Source organism: Gigantopelta aegis, chromosome 14 (assembly GCF_016097555.1).
Source record: "Gigantopelta aegis isolate Gae_Host chromosome 14, Gae_host_genome, whole genome shotgun sequence".
In the NCBI taxonomy this organism is placed as follows: domain Eukaryota; kingdom Metazoa; phylum Mollusca; class Gastropoda; order Neomphalida; family Peltospiridae; genus Gigantopelta; species Gigantopelta aegis.
In genome coordinates, this window is record NC_054712.1 from 58,300,634 (window position 1) to 58,322,754 (window position 22,121).

At 40.4% G+C, this 22,121-nt stretch overlaps 1 protein-coding gene across 1 annotated transcript in view; it reads right to left on the reverse strand.

Moving 5' to 3' along the window:
- Window positions 1-22,121, reverse strand: part of LOC121389363 — a 159,054-nt gene that overhangs the window by 21,460 nt on the left and 115,473 nt on the right. The window contains exons 55-68 of the mRNA XM_041520958.1: window positions 21,496-21,695; window positions 18,585-18,699; window positions 17,792-17,979; window positions 16,102-16,245; window positions 15,289-15,403; window positions 14,112-14,323; window positions 13,538-13,652; window positions 11,824-12,098; window positions 9,986-10,097; window positions 7,160-7,377; window positions 5,552-5,675; window positions 2,656-2,930; window positions 1,559-1,673; window positions 210-349 (exon numbers count right to left, since the gene is read on the reverse strand). Coding sequence (XP_041376892.1) covers window positions 210-349; window positions 1,559-1,673; window positions 2,656-2,930; window positions 5,552-5,675; window positions 7,160-7,377; window positions 9,986-10,097; window positions 11,824-12,098; window positions 13,538-13,652; window positions 14,112-14,323; window positions 15,289-15,403; window positions 16,102-16,245; window positions 17,792-17,979; window positions 18,585-18,699; window positions 21,496-21,695 — 2,348 coding nt within the window. The remainder of the gene's footprint in view (window positions 1-209; window positions 350-1,558; window positions 1,674-2,655; window positions 2,931-5,551; window positions 5,676-7,159; window positions 7,378-9,985; window positions 10,098-11,823; window positions 12,099-13,537; window positions 13,653-14,111; window positions 14,324-15,288; window positions 15,404-16,101; window positions 16,246-17,791; window positions 17,980-18,584; window positions 18,700-21,495; window positions 21,696-22,121) is intronic.

The following is a 22,121-nucleotide window of genomic DNA, read 5'->3' on the forward strand; positions in this document are numbered from 1 at the left end:
ACATGATTCAGCTTGAATCCCATTATATTTGGTGCCTATTAAAATTATCAATGCCTTGTGAATATGTTAAACTCATTTTGACAGTCTGTTTAATGAAGTAATTGAATACAGATTTAAAAAAAGAAATAAACAAAAAAATCATGTTTCTTTTGTTGTTCAGTGCATGTTGAAAATGTATATGCTGACAGAAATATATCATCTGGACTTACAGGTAACAATTCCAATGTGTTTTGTAGTGGACGGACCCGTGGGTTTGGGACTCACTCCACACTTGGCTATCTTGCAGCAGCTGTCTGTTGGATCACTCTCGTATATACAGTCCGAGGGAAGGAAGTAGTACACCGGACATCTATAGGAATGAAGGAAAAGGAAATGAAAGAAAAGAAAGAAAGAAATGTTTTATTTAACGACGCACTCAACACATTTTAGCCCAATGGGTCCACCGACGGGGATCGATCCTGGACCGACCATGCATCAAGTGAACGCTTTACCACTGGGCTATGTCCCGCCTGAAAAGGAAATGTTTTATTTAACGATGCACTCAACACATTTCATTTAAGGTTATATGGCATTAGACATCGCCACTTCATGGGCTACTCTTTTCAATTAGCAGCAATGGATCTTTTATATACACAATTCCCACAGACTGGATAGCACATACCACAGCCTTTGATACACCAGTCACGGTGCACTGGCTGGAACAAGAAATAGCCCAATGGGGCCACCGATGGGGATCGATCCCACACTGACCACGCATCAAGCGAGTGCCTTACCATTGGGCTGTGTCCCACCCCAGGACATCTATAGGAAACACAAAGTTCATGGAATTAAAAGGTATTGATTGCTACATGTATCATAAACAGGTATGGTGTAAAAAAAAAAAACAAGGAAAAAAAGGAATTAAAAAAAATTAAAATAACTAAAGTTAAAGTTTGTTTTGTTTAATGACACCACTAGAGCACATTGATTAATTAATCATCAGCTATTGGATGTTAAACATTTGGTAATTCTGACTCGTCATCATAAATAACATTAATGATAACAATTCTAGTCTTTTTCTAAAATAGATGCATTAATTTAAAATTAAAATTAATTACTTTCCTTTTTGTTTTAATATCAGATGTCTAGCAGCTATGACTATAAATCAAGCTTCCTTGAAGTAGAGTTTATACAGTCTATGAGAAATAGAGCTAAAGTTTAAAAAATCTTAACATTGAGCCGTTCCAAAGATAACATTTATATCTCATTTATATTATTGGTAGTAAATCTTAAGGCAGAGATGAATTTTACTTCTAGAATGTAGAAAATTGCAGTTTAGGACATCTAGTTTTTAAAATGTTACAGGGGAACATACCCCAGAACTGCCTAGAAACTTTGCTTTGAGCCCTCGATCTCCATCAGCCCCCCCCCCCCCCCCATGTCAACTTGCTTTTGCCGTGCCTGTATCTCACCTTTCAACTTCACCAAATCAGTACTATATAAAAAGTGAAAATATAAATTATGCCACTTTAGATATATGGTGTATATTATCAAGTCTATTATATAACTATGATCTGACCTGTCTGTACATGTGTACTTTCCACGTGACGCATCGACACATTCACATTTGTAATGACATCCATCATAGAATGTGTCTCCTTGATTGTAAGCCTTGCCTTTGTACACGCAGGCGGCTGAAGAAGAGAAACAAGACTAGTATTTTAGCTGTTAACATGAAACAAAGTTATTTATTTAAAATGCATACATTGATTTATTATTCATAAGCCAATTAATGGATGTCAAACATTTGGTTAAGTAGAGCACATTGATTTATTAATCATAGGCAATTGGATGTTAAACATTTTAACATATAAACCCGCTACATTTTTCCATTAGTAGCTAGTGATCTTTTATATGCACCATCCAACAGACATGATAGCACATACCACTGCCTTTGATATACCATTTGTGGTGGACTGGCTGGAACGAGAAAGAGCCCAATGATCCCACCAACTGGGATCAAACCTAGACCACCCATGCATACGGCAAACGCTTTACCACTGGTCTACATCCTGCCCTCAAACATCTGGTAAATCTTACACACCAACTTCAGGGCAAACCCGATACATTTTCCTATTACTTACTTAAACCTCTTCGTATGCGGTCACACATAAGGTCGTTAGCAGCAAGATATTTTTGTATATGCATTTATCCCACAGACATGACAATATTTACCACAGCCTTTGATATACCAGTTGTTGGAAACTGTTTGGAATGGGAAAAAATACCACTCAGGGAATGGGTCCACGGAACAAGTTTGATCTTAAAATGTATTTACCTACATGTATGGTGAGTGCTCCCCTGACTGAGATTTTGAATGACATCAAAAATCATAGACATGAACAGACAAACTCATTGGATCATACAGTGAAACCTCTCAAAACCTGACACTCTGTAAATCGGAATTCCCCCCAAAACCGGACGTTTTTCATGGTCCCTTTTTAAATATCTGTGAAGAAGAGAACCTCTGTAAACTGGATACCTCTTATAACTTGACTGTTTACTTGGTCACGAGCGTGTCCAATTTAGAGGAGTTTTACTGTATTTGATTTGGACCTAAGGCTCACTGTTCATTTCATCCTTCATTAAATAAACAAAACACCATAAACTCCTTACACCGTGATCCACTGCCGCTTCCAAATGATCCAGGGCTGCCTGGGTTGTTTCCTGACGATCCAGTGTAAGTTCCTTTAACATCGATTGGAGTGATGACTGTTGGCTTGCCATGTCCGGTGATGCCCCCTGGTGGAAGTGTCTGTCCAGGAATTTTGGTACCACTGATTCCAGGAATGGGTACTGGGTACACATTGCAGTCTGGTACGAGACAGCAAGGGTCGGTAGGACTTGTCTTCAGGGTACATGTTGAGGGGATGTTGTTAAATGCGGGACATCTATAAACAACACAATGGTGTGGTCATCAAATTACCTCATGAAAACTGCGCAATTTCTTATATTTAGACGTAATCCTATGGGACATTCTACATTCAATAGCACCACAGGTGCCCCCCCCCCCCCCCCCCCCGCCCCCACTACCCACCCTGGCTGGGCTGCTGGTGATCTCTTGCACTGGCCAGCAAGGGCAGTCCCTTCTCCCACCCACCCTAAACCCTTTCCTGTCCTGAACGGAGGAGCTGGCATGGGTCGACACCTGCTCCCAAGACAGAAGTGCACTACAACGGCTTGCTCTGAATGAGCACGTTAAGCCATATGACCTGACCTGACCTGATCATTAGTAGGGTTTTTTTAATGCGGGGATTGGTGATTGGATTATTTTATGATTAATGAATTATAACAATGTATTTGTATATGTTTTATGCAGGCTCTTGTGAGGAAATATCTAGTACTACACACTTGCACAGCTTTCAAAACCACCAGTTTAACACTAATGAAATAAGTAAGAGTATGTGCAAGATAAAGAGAAAATATGTAACAGTATATTTGTTTAAGGATACCTAAGCACATTTTAAAAACTATTACAATACAGTGTTCAACAAATTGTTATTCTAACACTCAGTCAATATAATATAGTATATTTGTTTAAGGATACCTATAAGCACATTTTAAAAACTATACTGACACACAATGAAAACGCAAAAACAACTTTTCATTGCAAATAACGACAAACTATTAATGAACTGATGGATAATGTAATATGACATTAATGACTAGTATGCATGAGATACATTCACATGGAAACATGGCCAGTTATCATCAGTAATTGAGTAGCATTCCTAATCGAAAAATTCAGACACCCCACCCCCACCCCACCCCCATATCAAGGTCAGTATCTGGTGTGTCCACCATTGGTCCATGAGCATGCGTGAAGACGACGGGGAAAGGACTGGCACAAACATCTCAAATAAGCCACAGGAATGTTCCTCCACTCCTCCTGCAACGCCTGTGCAAGCTCAGCGACGTTATGTGGTGGCGGCTGGTGGTGACGTAACGGGACGTTGACCAGGTCGAGGTCGATCACAGACACTCCCGGTCTGTTGATGATGTTCAACAAGTCGTCCAATAGTTGATGGATGGACTCTGAAGGTCCTAGCAACTTGGCTTTGTGAAGTCCCCCCTTGAACCATGCCCAACACTCGCTCCCTTTGTTCTTCTCCGAGTCGTGGCATTCTTAATGTGACGAGGAATATGACACCGTTACGTGACTTTTATGTGTCCACATACTGGCATTTCATGTGCATTGTATGCAGCATGATTGAGCATGTAGTCAATGCATTTCACACCATTTTGTGTGTTTCTGCTATTGTATGTGTAACGAGAACAAAACCAGGATTAAAACCCAGACAAAAGTACCAATCAATGGCTTCCTCTTATAAATTGTTATTTTAAGTCCAATAAATATATTTTTCATTAATCACAACCAAATACTGAAAAATATCTGTTTTGTATTTTCATTGTGTGTCAGTATATTACAATTTGGTGTTCAACGAATTGTTATTCTAACACTCGTTCAATATATTATAGTATATTTGTTTAAGGATACCTATAAGCACATTTTAAAAACTATTACAATTTGGTGTTCAACGAATTGTTATTCTAACACGCAGTCAATATATTATAGTAGCAGGTCAGATCATGTCATTGGTTTGAATGTGTGCATTCAGAACAAGCTGTTGCAGCGCATGCCTGTCATGGATGCAGGTGTTGACTCTCACCCGCTCCTCCGTCCAGGAGAGGAGGAATGGGTTTGGCTGGTTGTGGGGGGGGGGTCGCCTGTGCTGGCATGTGCAAGGGAGCACGAGCCGCCCGACCAGTCTCGGTAGAGGGCGAGGGACCTGAAAAGCTTTGTGGGGTTTTATATAGACTTTCCCATAGACAGAATTCTATGGCTTTTGATGCACCAAGCATGGATTAATGATTAAGAAGAAAAAAGAACTCTGGGTCCATCAAGGCCAATCAAACCTACAGCCTACTGTAACTCAGGGCAAAGGTGTTACCACATCACATCATGATAGCATAATTATAGGATATTAAACGAACTGCCATTTTCTATCACATTTATGATGGCATAATTATAGGATATTAAATGAACTGCCATTTCCTATCATGTTTATCCTGACATAATTATAGGATATTAAACGAGCTTCCATTTCGTATCATGTTAATGACATAATTATAGAATATTAAACAAGCTGCCATTTCCTATCATGTTTATGATAACATAATTATAGGATATTAAACGAACTGCCATTTCCTATCATGGTTATGATGATATAATTATAGGATATTAAACAAGCTTCCATTTCATATCATGTTTATATCCCGAGTGAAATCATTTTCAATTGTTACAAGCTTTAGCTAGTGACAATGAAAATTATTTCACGAGGGACATAAATATGATACGAAATGGTAGCGAGTTTAATATCTATTTATTACCAATGTTTGAACAACGTTCTGGTAAGATTGTAGTACGTCAATCATATGACGTTGAAGTGTTATGTCTCATTTGATGTTCCAAGATATTTTTAACCATATAGGTAATAATGACTGTTTTTACCTCTCGGAGCAGGTGTAGTAACCAGTGGTCACGTCGTCACACCTGCATGTCTTCTGGCAGCCTACGTTCCACTGAGCATTCTGTCTATAATACACACCATTGTATACACAGAAACCTTGCTTTCCTGGAACAAAACAAAGAACACCGTATGCTAATGAATGGTGCATAAATATTGATGTTCTTCGTAATAACAATTAATACTGTAACAGTGTGTAGTACCAGAGGGTAAAATAGGTATGACGCCATACCCAATTTGTTTTGCAGATTTATTTTTTAAGTTAACCTTTTGACAAAATTAATTACTGTTGTTATTACTGGTTATTACTGTATGATTTTCTTAACCCTAACCCTAAACTTAACCCATTTTCTTTCTGTGGTTACATTCAATTCCATAGTGCCATACCCAAAATGTTGTTTCTGGGAGAAACACTGCTGTACACTAATGTTTAACCTGTATTCCTCCTCATTTCCCAATCCAAACACTAACTGAACACTTTGTTCCATGATAACCTATAGACTTTGTATATGACAGAATAACTTCTATTTCGGGATACACCATCCATCATCATCATGACCTATTCTATGTTAGACTTGGTATTTGACAGAATAACTTCTATTTCGGGATACACCATCCATCATCATCATGACCTATTCTATGTTAGACTTGGTATTTGACAGAATAACTTCTATTTCGGGATACACCATCCATCATCATCATGACCTATTCTACGTTAGACTTGGTATTTGACAGAATAACTTCTATTTCGGGATACACCATCCATCATCATCATGACCTATTCTATGTTAGACTTGGTATTTGACAGAATAACTTCTATTTCGGGATACACCATCCATCATCATCATGACCTATTCTACGTTAGACTTGGTATTTGACAGAATAACTTCTATTTCGGGATACACCATCCATCATCATCATGACCTATTCTACGTTAGACTTGGTATTTGACAGAATAACTTCTATTTCGGAATACACCATCCATCATCATCATGACCTATTCTATGTTAGACTTGGTATTTGACAGAATAACTTCTAAAGCAAGCATGACAAGATACTGCAACCCTTCGAACTTGTTGTTGTATATGTTGGCCTGTAATGGAAGAGTGCTATGACCCATTGTGTGTAACATTGGATATATTGGCCTGTAATGGAAGAGTTCTATGATTCATTGTGTGTAACATTGTATATGTTGGCCTGTAATGGAAGAGTGCTATGACCCATTGTGTCTAACATTGTATATGTTGGCCTGTAATGGAAGAGTGCTATGACCCATTGTGTCTAACATTGTATATGTTGGCCTGTAATGGAAGAGTGCTATGACCCATTGTGTCTAACATTGTATATGTTGGCCTGTAATGGAAGAGTGCTATGACCCATTGTGTCTAACATTGTATATGTTGGCCTGTAATGGAAGAGTGCTATGACCCATTGTGTCTAACATTGTATATGTTGGCCTGTAATGGAAGAGTTGTATGACCCATTGTGTCTAACATTGTATATGTTGGCCTGTAATGGAAGAGTTCTATGACCCATTTTGTCCACCATTGACCTACATCCAACCTCCAAAACAATGATTAAGTTACATTTACCTGTTGGTCCTGATGGGTACTGGCCTCCCACATTGCCCCCGGGTGTTGGTACCTGACCATTCGGTAAGGGACTTGGGGTGATGAGAGGGTTAGGAGTGGGTATCCCGTTAGGGAATGGTGTAGGGTTCACAAAGTCACAGAATGGAGTCTTGCAGCAAGGGTTTTTAGGGTCCTTCAGCAGCACACAGTTGTTGGGCAGATTTCCGTATTTCTGACACCTGTAAAAATCAAGCAAGTATGCAGAATATGACAATGAAACATTTGGAAAGGAAAGTGAAAAACATCTGGCTTTGTGGAAATTCTGGTTTACCAAGGGTCCAGTTTACTGAGGGTCCGGCTTACCGGTTTTGTAGGGTTTCACTGTGTTTTGTTTTTCCATCCATCCATTATTTATCTCTACCTCGTTTTTCATCCTTTATAATATGTACAGTGAAATCCCTCTAAACTGTACCCTCTGTAAACCAGAATTCCCTTCAAAACAGATGTTTTACTTGTTCAGGTTAGTGTCAGGTTCAGGAGTTTCACTGTGTATCAGTCCTAAAGAACAAGGTAACATGTGTTTTATAATATATACAGTGAAATCCCTCTAAACTGTACCCTCTGTAAACCGGAATTCCCTTCAAAACAGATGTTTTACTTGTTCAGGTTAGTGTCAGGTTCAGGAGTTTCACTGTATATCAGTCCTAAAGAACAAGGTAACATGTGTTTTATAATATATACAGTGAAATCCCTCTAAACTGTACCCTCTGTAAACCGGAATTCCCTTCAAAACAGATGTTTTACTTGTTCAGGTTAGTGTCAGGTTCAGGAGTTTCACTGTATATCAGTCCTAAAGAACAAGGTAACATGTGTTTTATAATATATACAGTGAAATCCCTCTAAACTGTACCCTCTGTAAACCGGAATTCCCTTCAAAACAGATGTTTTACTTGTTCAGGTTAGTGTCAGGTTCAGGAGTTTCACTGTGTGTATCAGTCCTAAAGAACAAGGTAACATGTGTTTTATAATATATACAGTGAAATCCCTCTAAACTGTACCCTCTGTAAACCGGAATTCCCTTCAAAACAGATGTTTTACTTGTTCAGGTTAGTGTCAGGTTCAGGAGTTTCACTGTATATCAGTCCTAAAGAACAAGGTAACATGTGTTTTATATAATATATACAGTGAAATCCCTCTAAACTGTACCCTCTGTAAACCGGAATTCCCTTCAAAACAGATGTTTTACTTGTTCAGGTTAGTGTCAGGTTCAGGAGTTTCACTGTGTATCAGTCCTAAAGAACAAGGTAACATGTGTTTTATAATATATACAGTGAAATCCCTCTAAACTGTACCCTCTGTAAACCGGAATTCCCTTCAAAACAGATGTTTTACTTGTTCAGGTTAGTGTCAGGTTCAGGAGTTTCACTGTATATCAGTCCTAAAGAACAAGGTAACATGTGTTTTATAATATATACAGTGAAATCCCTCTAAACTGTACCCTCTGTAAACCGGAATTCCCTTCAAAACAGATGTTTTACTTGTTCAGGTTAGTGTCAGGTTCAGGAGTTTCACTGTATATCAGTCCTAAAGAACAAGGTAACATGTGTTTTATAATATATACAGTGAAATCCCTCTAAACTGTACCCTCTGTAAACCGGAATTCCCTTCAAAACAGATGTTTTACTTGTTCAGGTTAGTGTCAGGTTCAGGAGTTTCACTGTATATCAGTCCTAAAGAACAAGGTAACATGTGTTTTGTAAAAAAAAATTATCATCTGTCGCAATATCATTTATAAGGCAATGGATTAGGGCCACATCCCTGACATTATAGAACTCTTTATGGAATAATATATATACCAGCATCAGTGGTGTACTGGTTAAGCTATCAGACTCAAGACTCGTAGGTACAGGGTTCGTAATCCAGTACCAGCTCCCACCCAAAACAAGTTTAACGACTCAATAGGTAGGTGTAAGGCCACTGCACGGATTTCTCTCTTACTAACAATTAGCAACTAGTCCACTGTCGTGGATAAACAGACCACATAGCTGAAGTGTGTGCCCAAGATATCTTGTTGCGATGTGCTCAAACTGTAATAGTATATAAGTATGGAAACGGAGAATAACTTGTTAGTGATGCAGAATATTGGCTTTATCCTGTGAAGGCAAGAATGGGAAATTCTACAAGGCTTACCAAGCGGAATTTCCAATTCAGCCTGAACAGGATAAAGCTGAAATCTGACACCATTAACTAAATATTATTTTTATCCTGCTGTCCATAAAAATAAAGGGGAAAAGCTATTAGTTCTGTTATTTTAGCTACATTGTATGATGACCTAGATGTGAAATGAGCAATTTGTAATGTAGGTATGCATGTGACGTCACATGTGTGATGTAAAAAGTCATGAAATGCTAGTATTTGTTTATGACACTGCTTTACTCGGTCATCATAATCAGCCAATAGAAACAATGGTTGCAGGATAAATAAGTATATAAAAAAGGAGTTTGTTTTGTTTAATGACACCACTAGAGCACATCGATTTATTAATCATCGGCTATTGGAAGTCAAACATTTGGTAATTGTGACATAGTCTTAAAGAGGAAACCCGCTACATTCTTTCCATTAGTAGCAAGGGATTTTTTTATATGCACCATCCCACAGACAGGATAGCACATACCATGGCATTTGTTATACTAGTTGTGGTGCACTGACTGGAACGAGAAATTGCTCAATGGGCCCACCGACGCGGATCGATCCCAAACCGACTGTGCATCAAGCGAGTGCTTTACCACTGGGCTACGTCGCAGGATAAATAAGTATAAATGAATGAAATGAAAAAGGCGTGCTTACTTTGCAGTACAGTTGTAATTTCCCGTGATGTCATCGACACACTGACAGTGGTAGTCACACCCGTCTTCCCACGTGTCACCCTTGTGATAGGCCACTCCCTTATAGAGACATCCTGCAGAAAGAAACCATTTACTACAACAATCACATGTGAAAGGTTAAAGTTAACATAGATATCTTTAATGATATCACTAGAGCACATTAATTTTTTAATCATTGGCTATTCAGGGCTGGGAATTGATGAACTGTAAAAAAGAGGAAATCTAGAGGGGTCCCGGAAATTCTTGAAATCCTAGGTTAAAATCTGTGCCATCTGACACATTTTGGAGGAAAGGACGATTAAAATGCGAGGAAACGTAATGTTCCATGAGAGGTAAACAGCTGATCCGAGGAGAATTTCCACCCCTAGCTATTGGAGGTCACACATTTGGTAATTTTGACATAGTTTTAGAGAGAAAACCCATTACATTTTTTTTTCATTAGTAGTAAGGGATCTTTTATATTTATCAGCTATTGGATTTTAAACATTTGGTAATTGTAAATAATTTTCATTAGCACCAAGTGATCATTTATATGTACTTTTCCACCGACAGGACAGCATATACCATGGCCTTTGATATACCAGTCGTGGGGCACTGGTTGGGATGAAAAACAAAAAAACAACCATTATTAGAAAATGGGTCCACTGAGAGGGTTGGATCCTACGACCACCTCACCTCAGACTTGACTCCACTGAGAGGGTTGGATCCTACGACCACCTCACCTCAGACTTGACTCCACTGAGAGGGTTGGATCCTATGACCACCTCACCTCAGACTTGACTCCACTGAGAGGGTTGGATCCTACGACCACCTCACGTCAGACTTGACTCCACTGAGAGGGTTGGATCCTACGACCACCTCACGTCAGACTTGACTCCACTGAGAGGGTTGGATCCTACGACCACCTCACGTCAGACTTGACTCCACTGAGAGGGTTGGATCCTACGACCACCTCACCTCAGACTTGACTCCACTGAGAGGGTTGGATCCTACGACCACCTCACCTCAGACTTGACTCCACTGAGAGGGTTGGATCCTACGACCACCTCACGTCAGACTTGACTCCACTGAGAGGGTTGGATCCTACGACCACCTCACCTCAGACTTGACTCCACTGTGAGGGTTGGATCCTACGACCACCTCACCTCAGACTTGACTCCACTGAGAGGGTTCCATCCTACGACCACATCACCTCAGGCTTGACTCCACTGAGAGGGTTGGATCCTACGACCACCTCACCTCAGGCTTGACTCCACTGAGAGGGTTGGATCCTACGACCACCTCACCTCAGGCTTGACTCCACTGAGAGGGTTGGATCCTACGACCACCTCACCTCAGGCTTGACTCCACTGAGAGGGTTGGATCCTACGACCACCTCACCTCAGGCTTGACTCCACTGAGAGGGTTGGATCCTACGACCACCTCACCTCAGACTTGACTCCACTGAGAGGGTTGGATCCTACGACCACATCACCTCAGGCTTGACTCTACTGAGGGTTATGATCAATCGCATGATCCCAGACTCCCATTCAGATGAGTGCTCTACCACAAACTACATCCCATTCAGATGAGTGCTCTACCACAAACTACATCCCATTCAGATGAGTGCTCTACCACAAACTACATCCCATTCAGATGAGTGCTCTACCACAAACTACATCCCATTCAGATGAGTGCTCTACCACAAACTACATCCCATTCAGATGAGTGCTCTACCACAAACTACATCCCATTCCTGCCACTGCTGGAGCATCACTAAGCTAAGCAAACATTTCTTTCATTCAATACTGAAAAAGATACCTTTCTTTGGCATAGATCCTGTAACGCCTGTCCCGGGTTTTGGCGTCAGGAAGATCGATCCAGGTGGGGGCGTCTTTCCTGGAGGCAATGTCGGAATTGGTGCTATGCCAGTGAACATGGGCAGGGGTATGGCAGGAATGTGCACAAAGCCCGGAGTGGGTTTGGCTCCTGGAATCGGTGTGGGAAGTGGACACTCGGGGATTTTACAGCACCACGGATCCTGTGGATCTGGCACAAAGGTGCAGGAGGCTGGAGGATGAGGATATGTCGGACACCTGCCAAGAGTAGAAATAAAACATAACCTTGGACATCGGGTTAATTTATTAGTGAAAAACATGGCTGCATTTACATCCTAATTGACCAAAGCCCATCTACAGATAGATAGATAACAATTTAATATGTCCATATACCACTAGGGTTTCGAACACGCCCATCCAGTCCGACCTCCAATAAGATTGGTGGCCTGACTCGGGATGGGGGGAGTGGGGGGGGGGGGGGTGTGGCCCCATCTACAAAGACATTTATGAAGACTGTTGGTCAAACCACTGCCTGTGTTAATGAATGGATGGATGGATGGATGGATGGATGGATGGATGGATGGATGGATGGATGGATAAAAGGATGGAAGGGATGGATGGTTGATTGGATGGATGGATGGATGGATGGATGGATGAAGGCATGGAAGGGATTGATGGATGGATGGATGAATGAATGGAAGAGATGGGTGGATTATTGGATGGATGGGTGGATGGATGGATACATGGATGGCTATATTGATGGCAAATTTTCTTATCTCCTAAGTTCAAGGACCATAACTGTCAAACATAGGTAAATCTCCATGAAAGTCAAACCTGATCTGTAACAATATATGATTAAACTATACACAAAATCTGAGCTCAGTATCTCAAAGCATTGGTAAAATAACATCCGGAAAACTATATGTGGGACAGTGGGACAGATGGATGGAAAACTATATGTGGGACAGTGGGACAGACGGATGGAAAACTATATGTGGGACAGTGGGACAGTGGGACAGACAGATGGAAAACTATATGTGGGACAGTGGGACAGACGGATGGAAAACTATATGTGGGACAGTGGGACAGACGGATGGAAAACTATATGTGGGACAGTGGGACAGACGGATGGAAAACTATATGTGGGACAGTGGGACAGACGGATGGAAAACTATATGTGGGACAGTGGGACAGTGGGACAGACGGATGGAAAACTATATGTGGGACAGACGGATGGAAAACTATATGTGGGACAGACGGGTGGAAAACTATATGTGGGACAGACGGGTGGAAAACTATATGTGGGACAGACGGGTGGAAAACTATATGTGGGACAGACGGGTGGAAAACTATATGTGGGACAGATGGATGGATGGACAGAAAGAATTATTAAGGTATTATGAAGAAAAAAAGTTTGTTTTGTTTAACAACACCACTAGAGAACATTGAGTAATTAACCAACGGCTATTGGATGTCAAACATTGAGTAATTAACCAACGGCTATTGGATGTCAAACATTGAGTAATTAACCAACGGCTACTGGATGTCAAACATTGAGTAATTAACCAACGGCTATTGGATGTCAAACATTGAGTAATTTTGACTTGTCGTCAGACAGAAGGACGGAGATGAAACCTATAGTTCCCTCTGGTTGGATCGGTAGAAGACTAATACTAATACGCCAACTTGTTACACACCTTTGTTGACATCGGTAGACATTCATGACGCTGTCTTCACAGACACACTTCTTGTTGCAGCCGTCAAACCACTGCTGTCCTTGTTTATAGCTGACACCATTATACACACACTCATCTGAGAAAAAACAAAAAAACAGTTCATCACTCAAAATATAAATACCTTAGAGGCAACATTTTGTTCAGTGTCGTGTTGCAATTCACTATCATAATGTAAGTTTTAGAGATCACAACACAGTTTTAAATTTTTTAAACAGTTGACTAGAAATATCGCTAATCAAGATTTTGAAAAAAAAAGGTTTGCTGCTTAGTTCAAGGACTATAACTCTTGAATGAATGAATGTTTAATGACACAAAACACAAAAATAGATAAATGTCTATGAAAATCAAACTTGATCTGTAACAGAACATGATAAAGCTATACAAAACATTTCACCTCAATATCTCAAGGTATCGTAAAAAAAAAAAAAAATCTGGAAAAATGTATGTAGGTCAGATGGACAGACAGACAGACAGTCAGACAGAGATGAAACCTATAGACCCCTCCAGGTTGGACCAGAAGGGGACTAGTAATTACCTTTTCGGTTGCCAGTAATAGGCGAACCTGTCTGTGGGCGAACTGAAACAAGCGGTGTAACACCTGGTGATGGGCCGGAAACACCAGGGACTGGCGTCATCGGGGCCACTGGAGACGGGGTCAGGTCCGGACAGTATGGTTTCTGACAGCAGTTGTTGTTGGGATCCTTCACCATCATACAGGTCGGGGGCAGAGACGGGAATTTGGCACATCTGAAATATAATTATTAAGGTATTATGAAGTAAAATAGTTTATTTTGTTTAACGACACCACTAGAGCACACTGATTAATAAATCATTGGCTATTGAATGTCAAAGATTTGGAAAATCTGACATGTCTTAGAGAGGAAACCCGCTACATTTTACATTAGTAGCAAGGGATCTTTATATGCACGATAGCACATACCATGACCTTTGATATACCAGTTATGGTTTACTGGCTGGAATGAGAAATAGCTCAATGGGCCCACCAGCGGGGATTGATCCTAAACCAACCGTGCATCAAGCAAATGCTTTACCACTGGGCTATGTCCCTGTATTATGAAGAAAGGCTGAATACAGGATATGTTATATATATACCTTGTTACTGATTAACAAGTATTATGTTGCCTTTAAACTGACAGATTGACAGTACTGATGAACCAGTTGGCCGGCTGAGTGGTTAAAACGCCATGGACTGTCAAATACCATGTCGATATGTGGTGTCAGTATACACTTTATATTTACCAAACTGTAATACATTTTTAATGTTTACATCCAGTTAAGTACATTTCAATAAAGCTAAATGTATCGTCACTGAACAGGGCCCCATTGCTAATCCATAGCTAAGGTTATAATTGTAGTGACTTAAGGTGAGTTTTACGGCTGGCACACATAAACTTTACAGCCATTCCAGAAAGCAGCCTTATGGTAGCTGTAAGTGCCCCTTTAATGATTAAAATCTTCTTTGCAATTTAATTCCATGCACAAGGCCCTCATGCATCTCTCTTCTTTTCAGCTATGCTGTGTTAGTCAGATAGAAATTTATTGTTAGTGCTTGACTTTTAATACCAAAATTTCAATATTTTGAAATTTGCTCGGTGCAGTAAATTATATTGACATGATACCGATAGTGAATGGTATATATGGTATACAGCACTCAGCTCTAGTATCTAAATCAAGTAGGTGTACAAACTCACTTGTCAGTACATTCATACTTCCCAGTACTGGAGTCAATACAAACACAGTGGTAGGTGCATCCATCATCCCACGTCTGACCTTGCTGGTACATCACACCATTGTATGTACATACATCTGAAAAAACAAACAAACAAATACAGTACTGGAGTCAATACAAACACAGTGGTAGGTGCATCCATCATCCTACGTCTGACCTTGCTGATACATCACACCATTATATGTACACACATCTAAAAAAACAAATACAGAACTGGAGTCAATACAAACACAGTGGTAGGTGCATCCATCATCCTACATCTGACCTTGCTGATACATCACACCATTATATGTACATACATCTGAAAAAACAAACAAACAAATACAGTTGTAGGTGCATCCATTGTCCCACGTCTGACCTTGCTGATACATCACACCATTGTATGTACATACATCGGAAAAAACAAATACAGAACTGGAGTCAATACAAACACAGTGGTAGGTGCATCCATCATCCTACATCTGACCTTGCTGATACATCACACCATTATATGTACATACATCTAAAAAAACAAATACAGAACTGGAGTCAATACAAACACAGTGGTAGGTGCATCCATCATCCTACATCTGACCTTGCTGATACATCACACCATTATATGTACATACATCTGAAAAAACAAACAAACAAATACAGTGGTAGGTGCATCCATTGTCCCACGTCTGACCTTGCTGATACATCACACCATTATATGTATACACATCTGAAAAAACAAATACAGAACTGGAGTCAATACAAACACAGTGGTAGGTGCATCCATCATCCTACGTCTGACCTTGCTGATACATCACACCATTATATGTATACACATCTGAAAAAACAAATACAGAACTGGAGTCAATACAAACACAGTGGTAGGTGCATCCATCATCCCACGTCTGACCTTGCTGGTACATCACACCATTGTATGTACATACATCTAAAAAAAAAAAAAAAAAATACAGTACTGGAGTCAATACAAACACAGTGGTACATACATCTGAAAAAACAAACAAACAAATACAGTGGTAGGTGCATCCATTGTCCCACGTCTGACCTTGCTGATACATCACACCATTGTATGTACATACATCGGAAAAACCCCCAAACAAATACAGACCTTGCCATCAAACAAGTTGAGGGACGTGATTAATGCTGCATCATTAGAAGTCGTGAATATCATATTTTCTAATTAACAAGTTGTGAAGGGCATTCCTTCGGCTAAATAACCGTGAACACAACTTGTGAACTGGGATAGGATTTTCTGCCTCAATCTTCACAAATTGTGGAAAAATGGCGGAACAAACACAAATCATTTATGCAATTATGAGTTGAGATGTGTGAGATCAGAGCGACAGTGCAGATTATGTACATTCGCCTGAATGCTCTCCACTTGGTGAAGTCGTGTTCACAATTTGGAACTTGTGAATTCACGATATTTATGAGCACCAAACAAATGCAGCATATCTGCTCCCATGACTTAAGAAACTGGGGATTCATTTAAGATATGACCATATTGATATGATATAAATTAACCTGCTAAGGGGAGCCACAAATTACTGTCGTTGAATGTGTGTCAGGGGAGTGATGTGAAGCAGGAGTGACGATAGTCCCCCTCAAACAGCAACGACTGAAATGATTTGCAGTTCTCTATAGTTCACCCTTGTGTATATACACATGTACACAGGGTGAGTTTAACGACTCAATGGGTAGGTGTAAGGCCGCTATACACTCTTCTCTCTCACTAACCTCTAACCCTCTGTCCTAGACAGACATCCAGATAGATAAGGTGTGTGCGCCCAGGACAGTATGACTGAACCAACTGGATATAACCCTCTGTCCTAGACAGACATCCAAATAGATAAGGTGTGTGCGCCCAGGACAGTATGACTGAACCAACTGGATATAACCCTCTGTCCTAGACAGACATCCAGATAGATAAGGTGTGTGCGCCCAGGACAGTATGACTGAACCAACTGGATATAACCCTCTGTCCTAGACAGACATCCAGATAGATAAGGTGTGTGCGCCCAGGACAGTATGACTGAACCAACTGGATATAACCCTCTGTCCTAGACAGACATCCAGATAGATAAGGTGTGTGCACCCAGGACAGTATGACTGAACCAACTGGATATAACCCTCTGTCCTAGACAGACATCCAGATAGATAAGGTGTGTGCGCCCAGGACAGTATGACTGAACCAACTGGATATAACCCTCTGTCCTAGACAGACATCCAGATAGATAAGGTGTGTGCGCCCAGGACAGTATGACTGAACCAACTGGATATAACCTTCTGTCCTAGACAGACATCCAGATAGATAAGGTGTGTGCGCCCAGGACAGTATGACTGAACCAACTGGATATAACCCTCTGTCCTAGACAGACATCCAGATAGATAAGGTGTGTGCGCCCAGGACAGCATGACTAAACCAACTGGATATAAGCACGACAATAACTATGAATGAAATGCACTGAACTTACTCCTGTTCCCAGTTGTCTGTGGGTTAGGATTTGATGGTGGGACGCTCTGTCCCGTCTTTGTTCCATATGTCCCTGTGGTTTGGTTCGGGTTCAGTGGGTTTACAGGGCACTGTAGAACCTGACAGCACTGGTCGTTGGGATCCGTTACCAGAGTACACCCGGGCTGAATCTTCTTGAAATGCGAACATCTGAAAAAACAACAAAAATCACATGTAATCCATTATCAATAAAACAAAACTGATGACACCAAACAACAAAAATCACATGTAATCCATTACCAATAAAACAAAACTGATGACACTAAACAACAAAAATCACATGTAATCCATTACCAATAAAACAAAATTGATGACACTAAACAACAAAATTATATAGGTCTGTCAAACAGAAAAAATTGTAAACTAATTATCTTATTTTGATCTTAGTTTGACCAATTTTGGCATCAAAGTAAATGAAACAATATTTAACCAAGGCATAAAATTTATTTATTGTCTTTTTTCTATTTATTTATCTTTCTTTCTTCCATTATTGTGTGTTCTTTCTTTCTTTCTTTCGCTATTTATTCATTCATTCATTTATTTATTGTGTGTGTTTGTTTGTTTATTTGCTGAAAGATGCAATATATCTTAGTCAAAAATGATTTTTCTTGGAAACACTGTCAGATATACCTGTACATGTCAGGTGCATATATAATTTATGCTAGAATATTTGCAATAAAGTACATGTGGGTGTCCTCCCCCTCCCCCCATGTTTCACTCCCTCATTAGAAAACTCCTGTATTTGTTCAGCTTACCGGTCAACACAGTTAATTAGCTTGGCCATGGCATCTTCACACCGACACACTTTGTCACAGCCGACGTTCCACGACTTGCCTTGCATGAACGGCACTCCGTTGTACACGCAGAATTCTGCATTAATCAAACAACTGTATTAAACATACTTAGTCCTCTTACAACATACAATATATATGGTCTTTTTGGCTAAACCTTATAGTTTAGTTTTTGTTTGAAATAGTTATTTGTGATGCTGATTAAGTTAAATATAGAAACATACGCACATGCACCTTTGAAATTGGCTTAAGAGAACTTGTGTTCTTGGAGAACATTTTAGTGATACTAGTTTTATCATACTTATACTTATGGGTTTGTGTAACAGAGACGATCACTTTAATGGTATTGGTATAATAGTAAGTTCAAAATAAGCATTTTACTGAATGTATAGTCATATTTTTGGTTCATGTCTCACCATTTTTGTTTCATAATAACCTTGTTTTTTAAAAGCTGGATGCTGCCACAAGTGACAAGCACCTGTTGCAGTTAGACAAGGACTGGGTTGTGGAGTTAAACAGTAAAACAAGTTGAAAGATAAGAGGAGTTCTTCCAAATAGGGAAGACATGGGATGGAAATCAAAGTGCAGAAAGAAAAGAGGACAGAGAGATAAATGAAACAAGTATCCTGAGAGTACAGCTAAAGCAATACATGTCCCCTACCGGCCCCAACACATTTTTGTATCTCCTAAGTTCAAGGGCCATAAATCTGTGAAAAATTGGTAAATTTCCACGGATGTTAAACTTGATCTGTAACAGCACATGATAAAGCAATACACAAAATTTCAGCTCAATATCTCGAGGCATTGCCAAAACAAAGTCCAGAAAACATAAGGGCCATAACTCCATCAAAAATAGCTAAATCACCATGAAAGTTGAGCATGATCTGTTACTAGAACATGATAAAGTTATATACAAAATTTCAGTGCAATATCTTGAGGCATTGTAAAAACACAACCAAAACCTTATATGTGGGACAGATACACAAAATAGACACATAGACAGACAGACAGATGATGGTCTGGTGCTTATAAAAATTTAGACACTGGCCTCGGTGGTTTCGTGGTTAAGCCATTGGACATAAGGCTGGTAGGTACTGGGTTCGCAGCCCGGTACCGGCTTTCACCCATAGTGAGTTTTAACGTCTCATTGGGTAAGTGTATTACCACTTCACCCTCTTCTCTCACTAACCCACGGTTCTAGACAGACAGCCCAGATAGCTGAGATGTGTGCCCAGGACAGCATGCTTGAACCTTAATTGGATATAAGCACGAAAATAAGTTGAAACCAAAATGAAAGACTAAAGACTCTAATACAGTCTGAGACACTAATGTCATGAAAATGCCATACAAATTGCATATGTGTGACGTCATTAGAGAATGAGTGTGGAGTTTTATAAGCACGGGCCCGGGATATGTGTGACGTCATTAGAGAATGAGTGTGGAGTTTTATAAGCACGGGCCCAGGATATGTGTGACGTCATTAGAGAATGAGTGTGGAGTTTTATAAGCACGGGCCCAGGATATGTGTGACGTCATTAGAGAATGAGTGTGGAGTTTTATAAGCACGGGCCCAGGATATGTGTGACGTCATTAGAGAATGAGTGTGGAGTTTTATAAGCACGGGCCCAGGATATGTGTGACGTCATTAGAGAATGAGTGTGGAGTTTTATAAGCACGGGCCCGGGATATGTGTGACGTCATTAGAGAATGAGTGTGGAGTTTTATAAGCACGGGCCCAGGATATGTGTGACGTCATTAGAGAATGAGTGTGGAGTTTTATAAGCACGGGCCCAGGATATGTGTGACGTCATTAGAGAATGAGTGTGGAGTTTTATAAGCACGGGCCCGGGATATGTGTGACGTCATTAGAGAATGAGTGTGGAGTTTTATAAGCACGGGCCCAGGATATGTGTGACGTCATTACAGAATGAGTGTGGAGTTTTATAAGCACGGGCCCAGGATATGTGTGACGTCATTAGAGAATGAGTGTGGAGTTTTATAAGCACAGGCCCAGGATATGTGTGACGTCATTAGAGAATGAGTGTGGAGTTTTATAAGCACGGGCCCAGGATATGTGTGACGTCATTAGAGAATGAGTGTGGAGTTTTATAAGCACGGGCCCAGGATATGTGTGACGTCATTAGAGAATGAGTGTGGAGTTTTATAAGCACGGGCCCAGGATATGTGTGACGTCATTAGAGAATGAGTGTGGAGTTTTATAAGCACGGGCCCAGGATATGTGTGACGTCATTAGAGAATGAGTGTGGAGTTTTATAAGCACGGGCCCAGGATATGTGTGACGTCATTAGAGAATGAGTGTGGAGTTTTATAAGCACGGGCCCAGGATATGTGTGACGTCATTAGAGAATGAGTGTGGAGTTTTATAAGCACGGGCCCAGGATATGTGTGACGTCATTAGAGAATGAGTGTGGAGTTTTATAAGCACGGGCCCAGGATATGTGTGACGTCATTAGAGAATGAGTGTGGAGTTTTATAAGCACGGGCCCAGGATATGTGTGACGTCATTAGAGAATGAGTGTGGAGTTTTATAAGCACGGGCCCGGGATATGTGTGACGTCATTAGAGAATGAGTGTGGAGTTTTATAAGCACGGGCCCAGGATATGTGTGACGTCATTAGAGAATGAGTGTGGAGTTTTATAAGCACGGGCCCGGGATATGTGTGACGTCATTAGAGAATGAGTGTGGAGTTTTATAAGCACGGGCCCGGGATATGTGTGACGTCATTAGAGAATGAGTGTGGAGTTTTATAAGCACGGGCCCAGGATATGTGTGACGTCATTAGAGAATGAGTGTGGAGTTTTATAAGCACGGGCCCAGGATATGATTCAAGCATTGACTGAAGATTTCACTTACGTGCGGTTGGAGCTCCACCAGGAGTGGTATTGGGGTTAGGTTGTGGTGTGTGACCTGGCTGGCCAGTGGTGGGTAGAGGGGTGACCCCTACAGGAGGGGTGGGTGCAACAACTGATCCACAGAGAGGCTTCTGGCAGCATGGGTTCAACGGGTCGTACACTAGACGGCAGTTTGTCTGTAGGTTGGGATAGCGTGGACACCTTTAAAAATAAAATTTTAAAAATTCTGTCTTAAAGGCGCAAACCCTAGTTTCAACCCATGAAAATGGATACTACGTTTACTTAATCTACAAACCTGTAACACACATTTGGATATGGTTATGACAGAGAAAAGCCTGTGATATTTAAACGGAGAAATACCATCCAAAAATAGATAAGAGCTTGTTCCAGTAACCATTACATCTCAGACAAACGTGCATTTTTAGAATTATAACAAAATGCATTTCAGGGTATTACAAAAAGCTGGATGACCAGAACTACTTCAGGTGTGTGAAAATGAATATTCTAAATAATAAAATGAAAATGAATATTCCAATTTAAATGATAAAAATTGGCTTTAATAGTGAAACATATGTTGTAGTGTTTAAAAACTAGGGTATGTCACTTTAAGTTATCCGAGTCTGATCT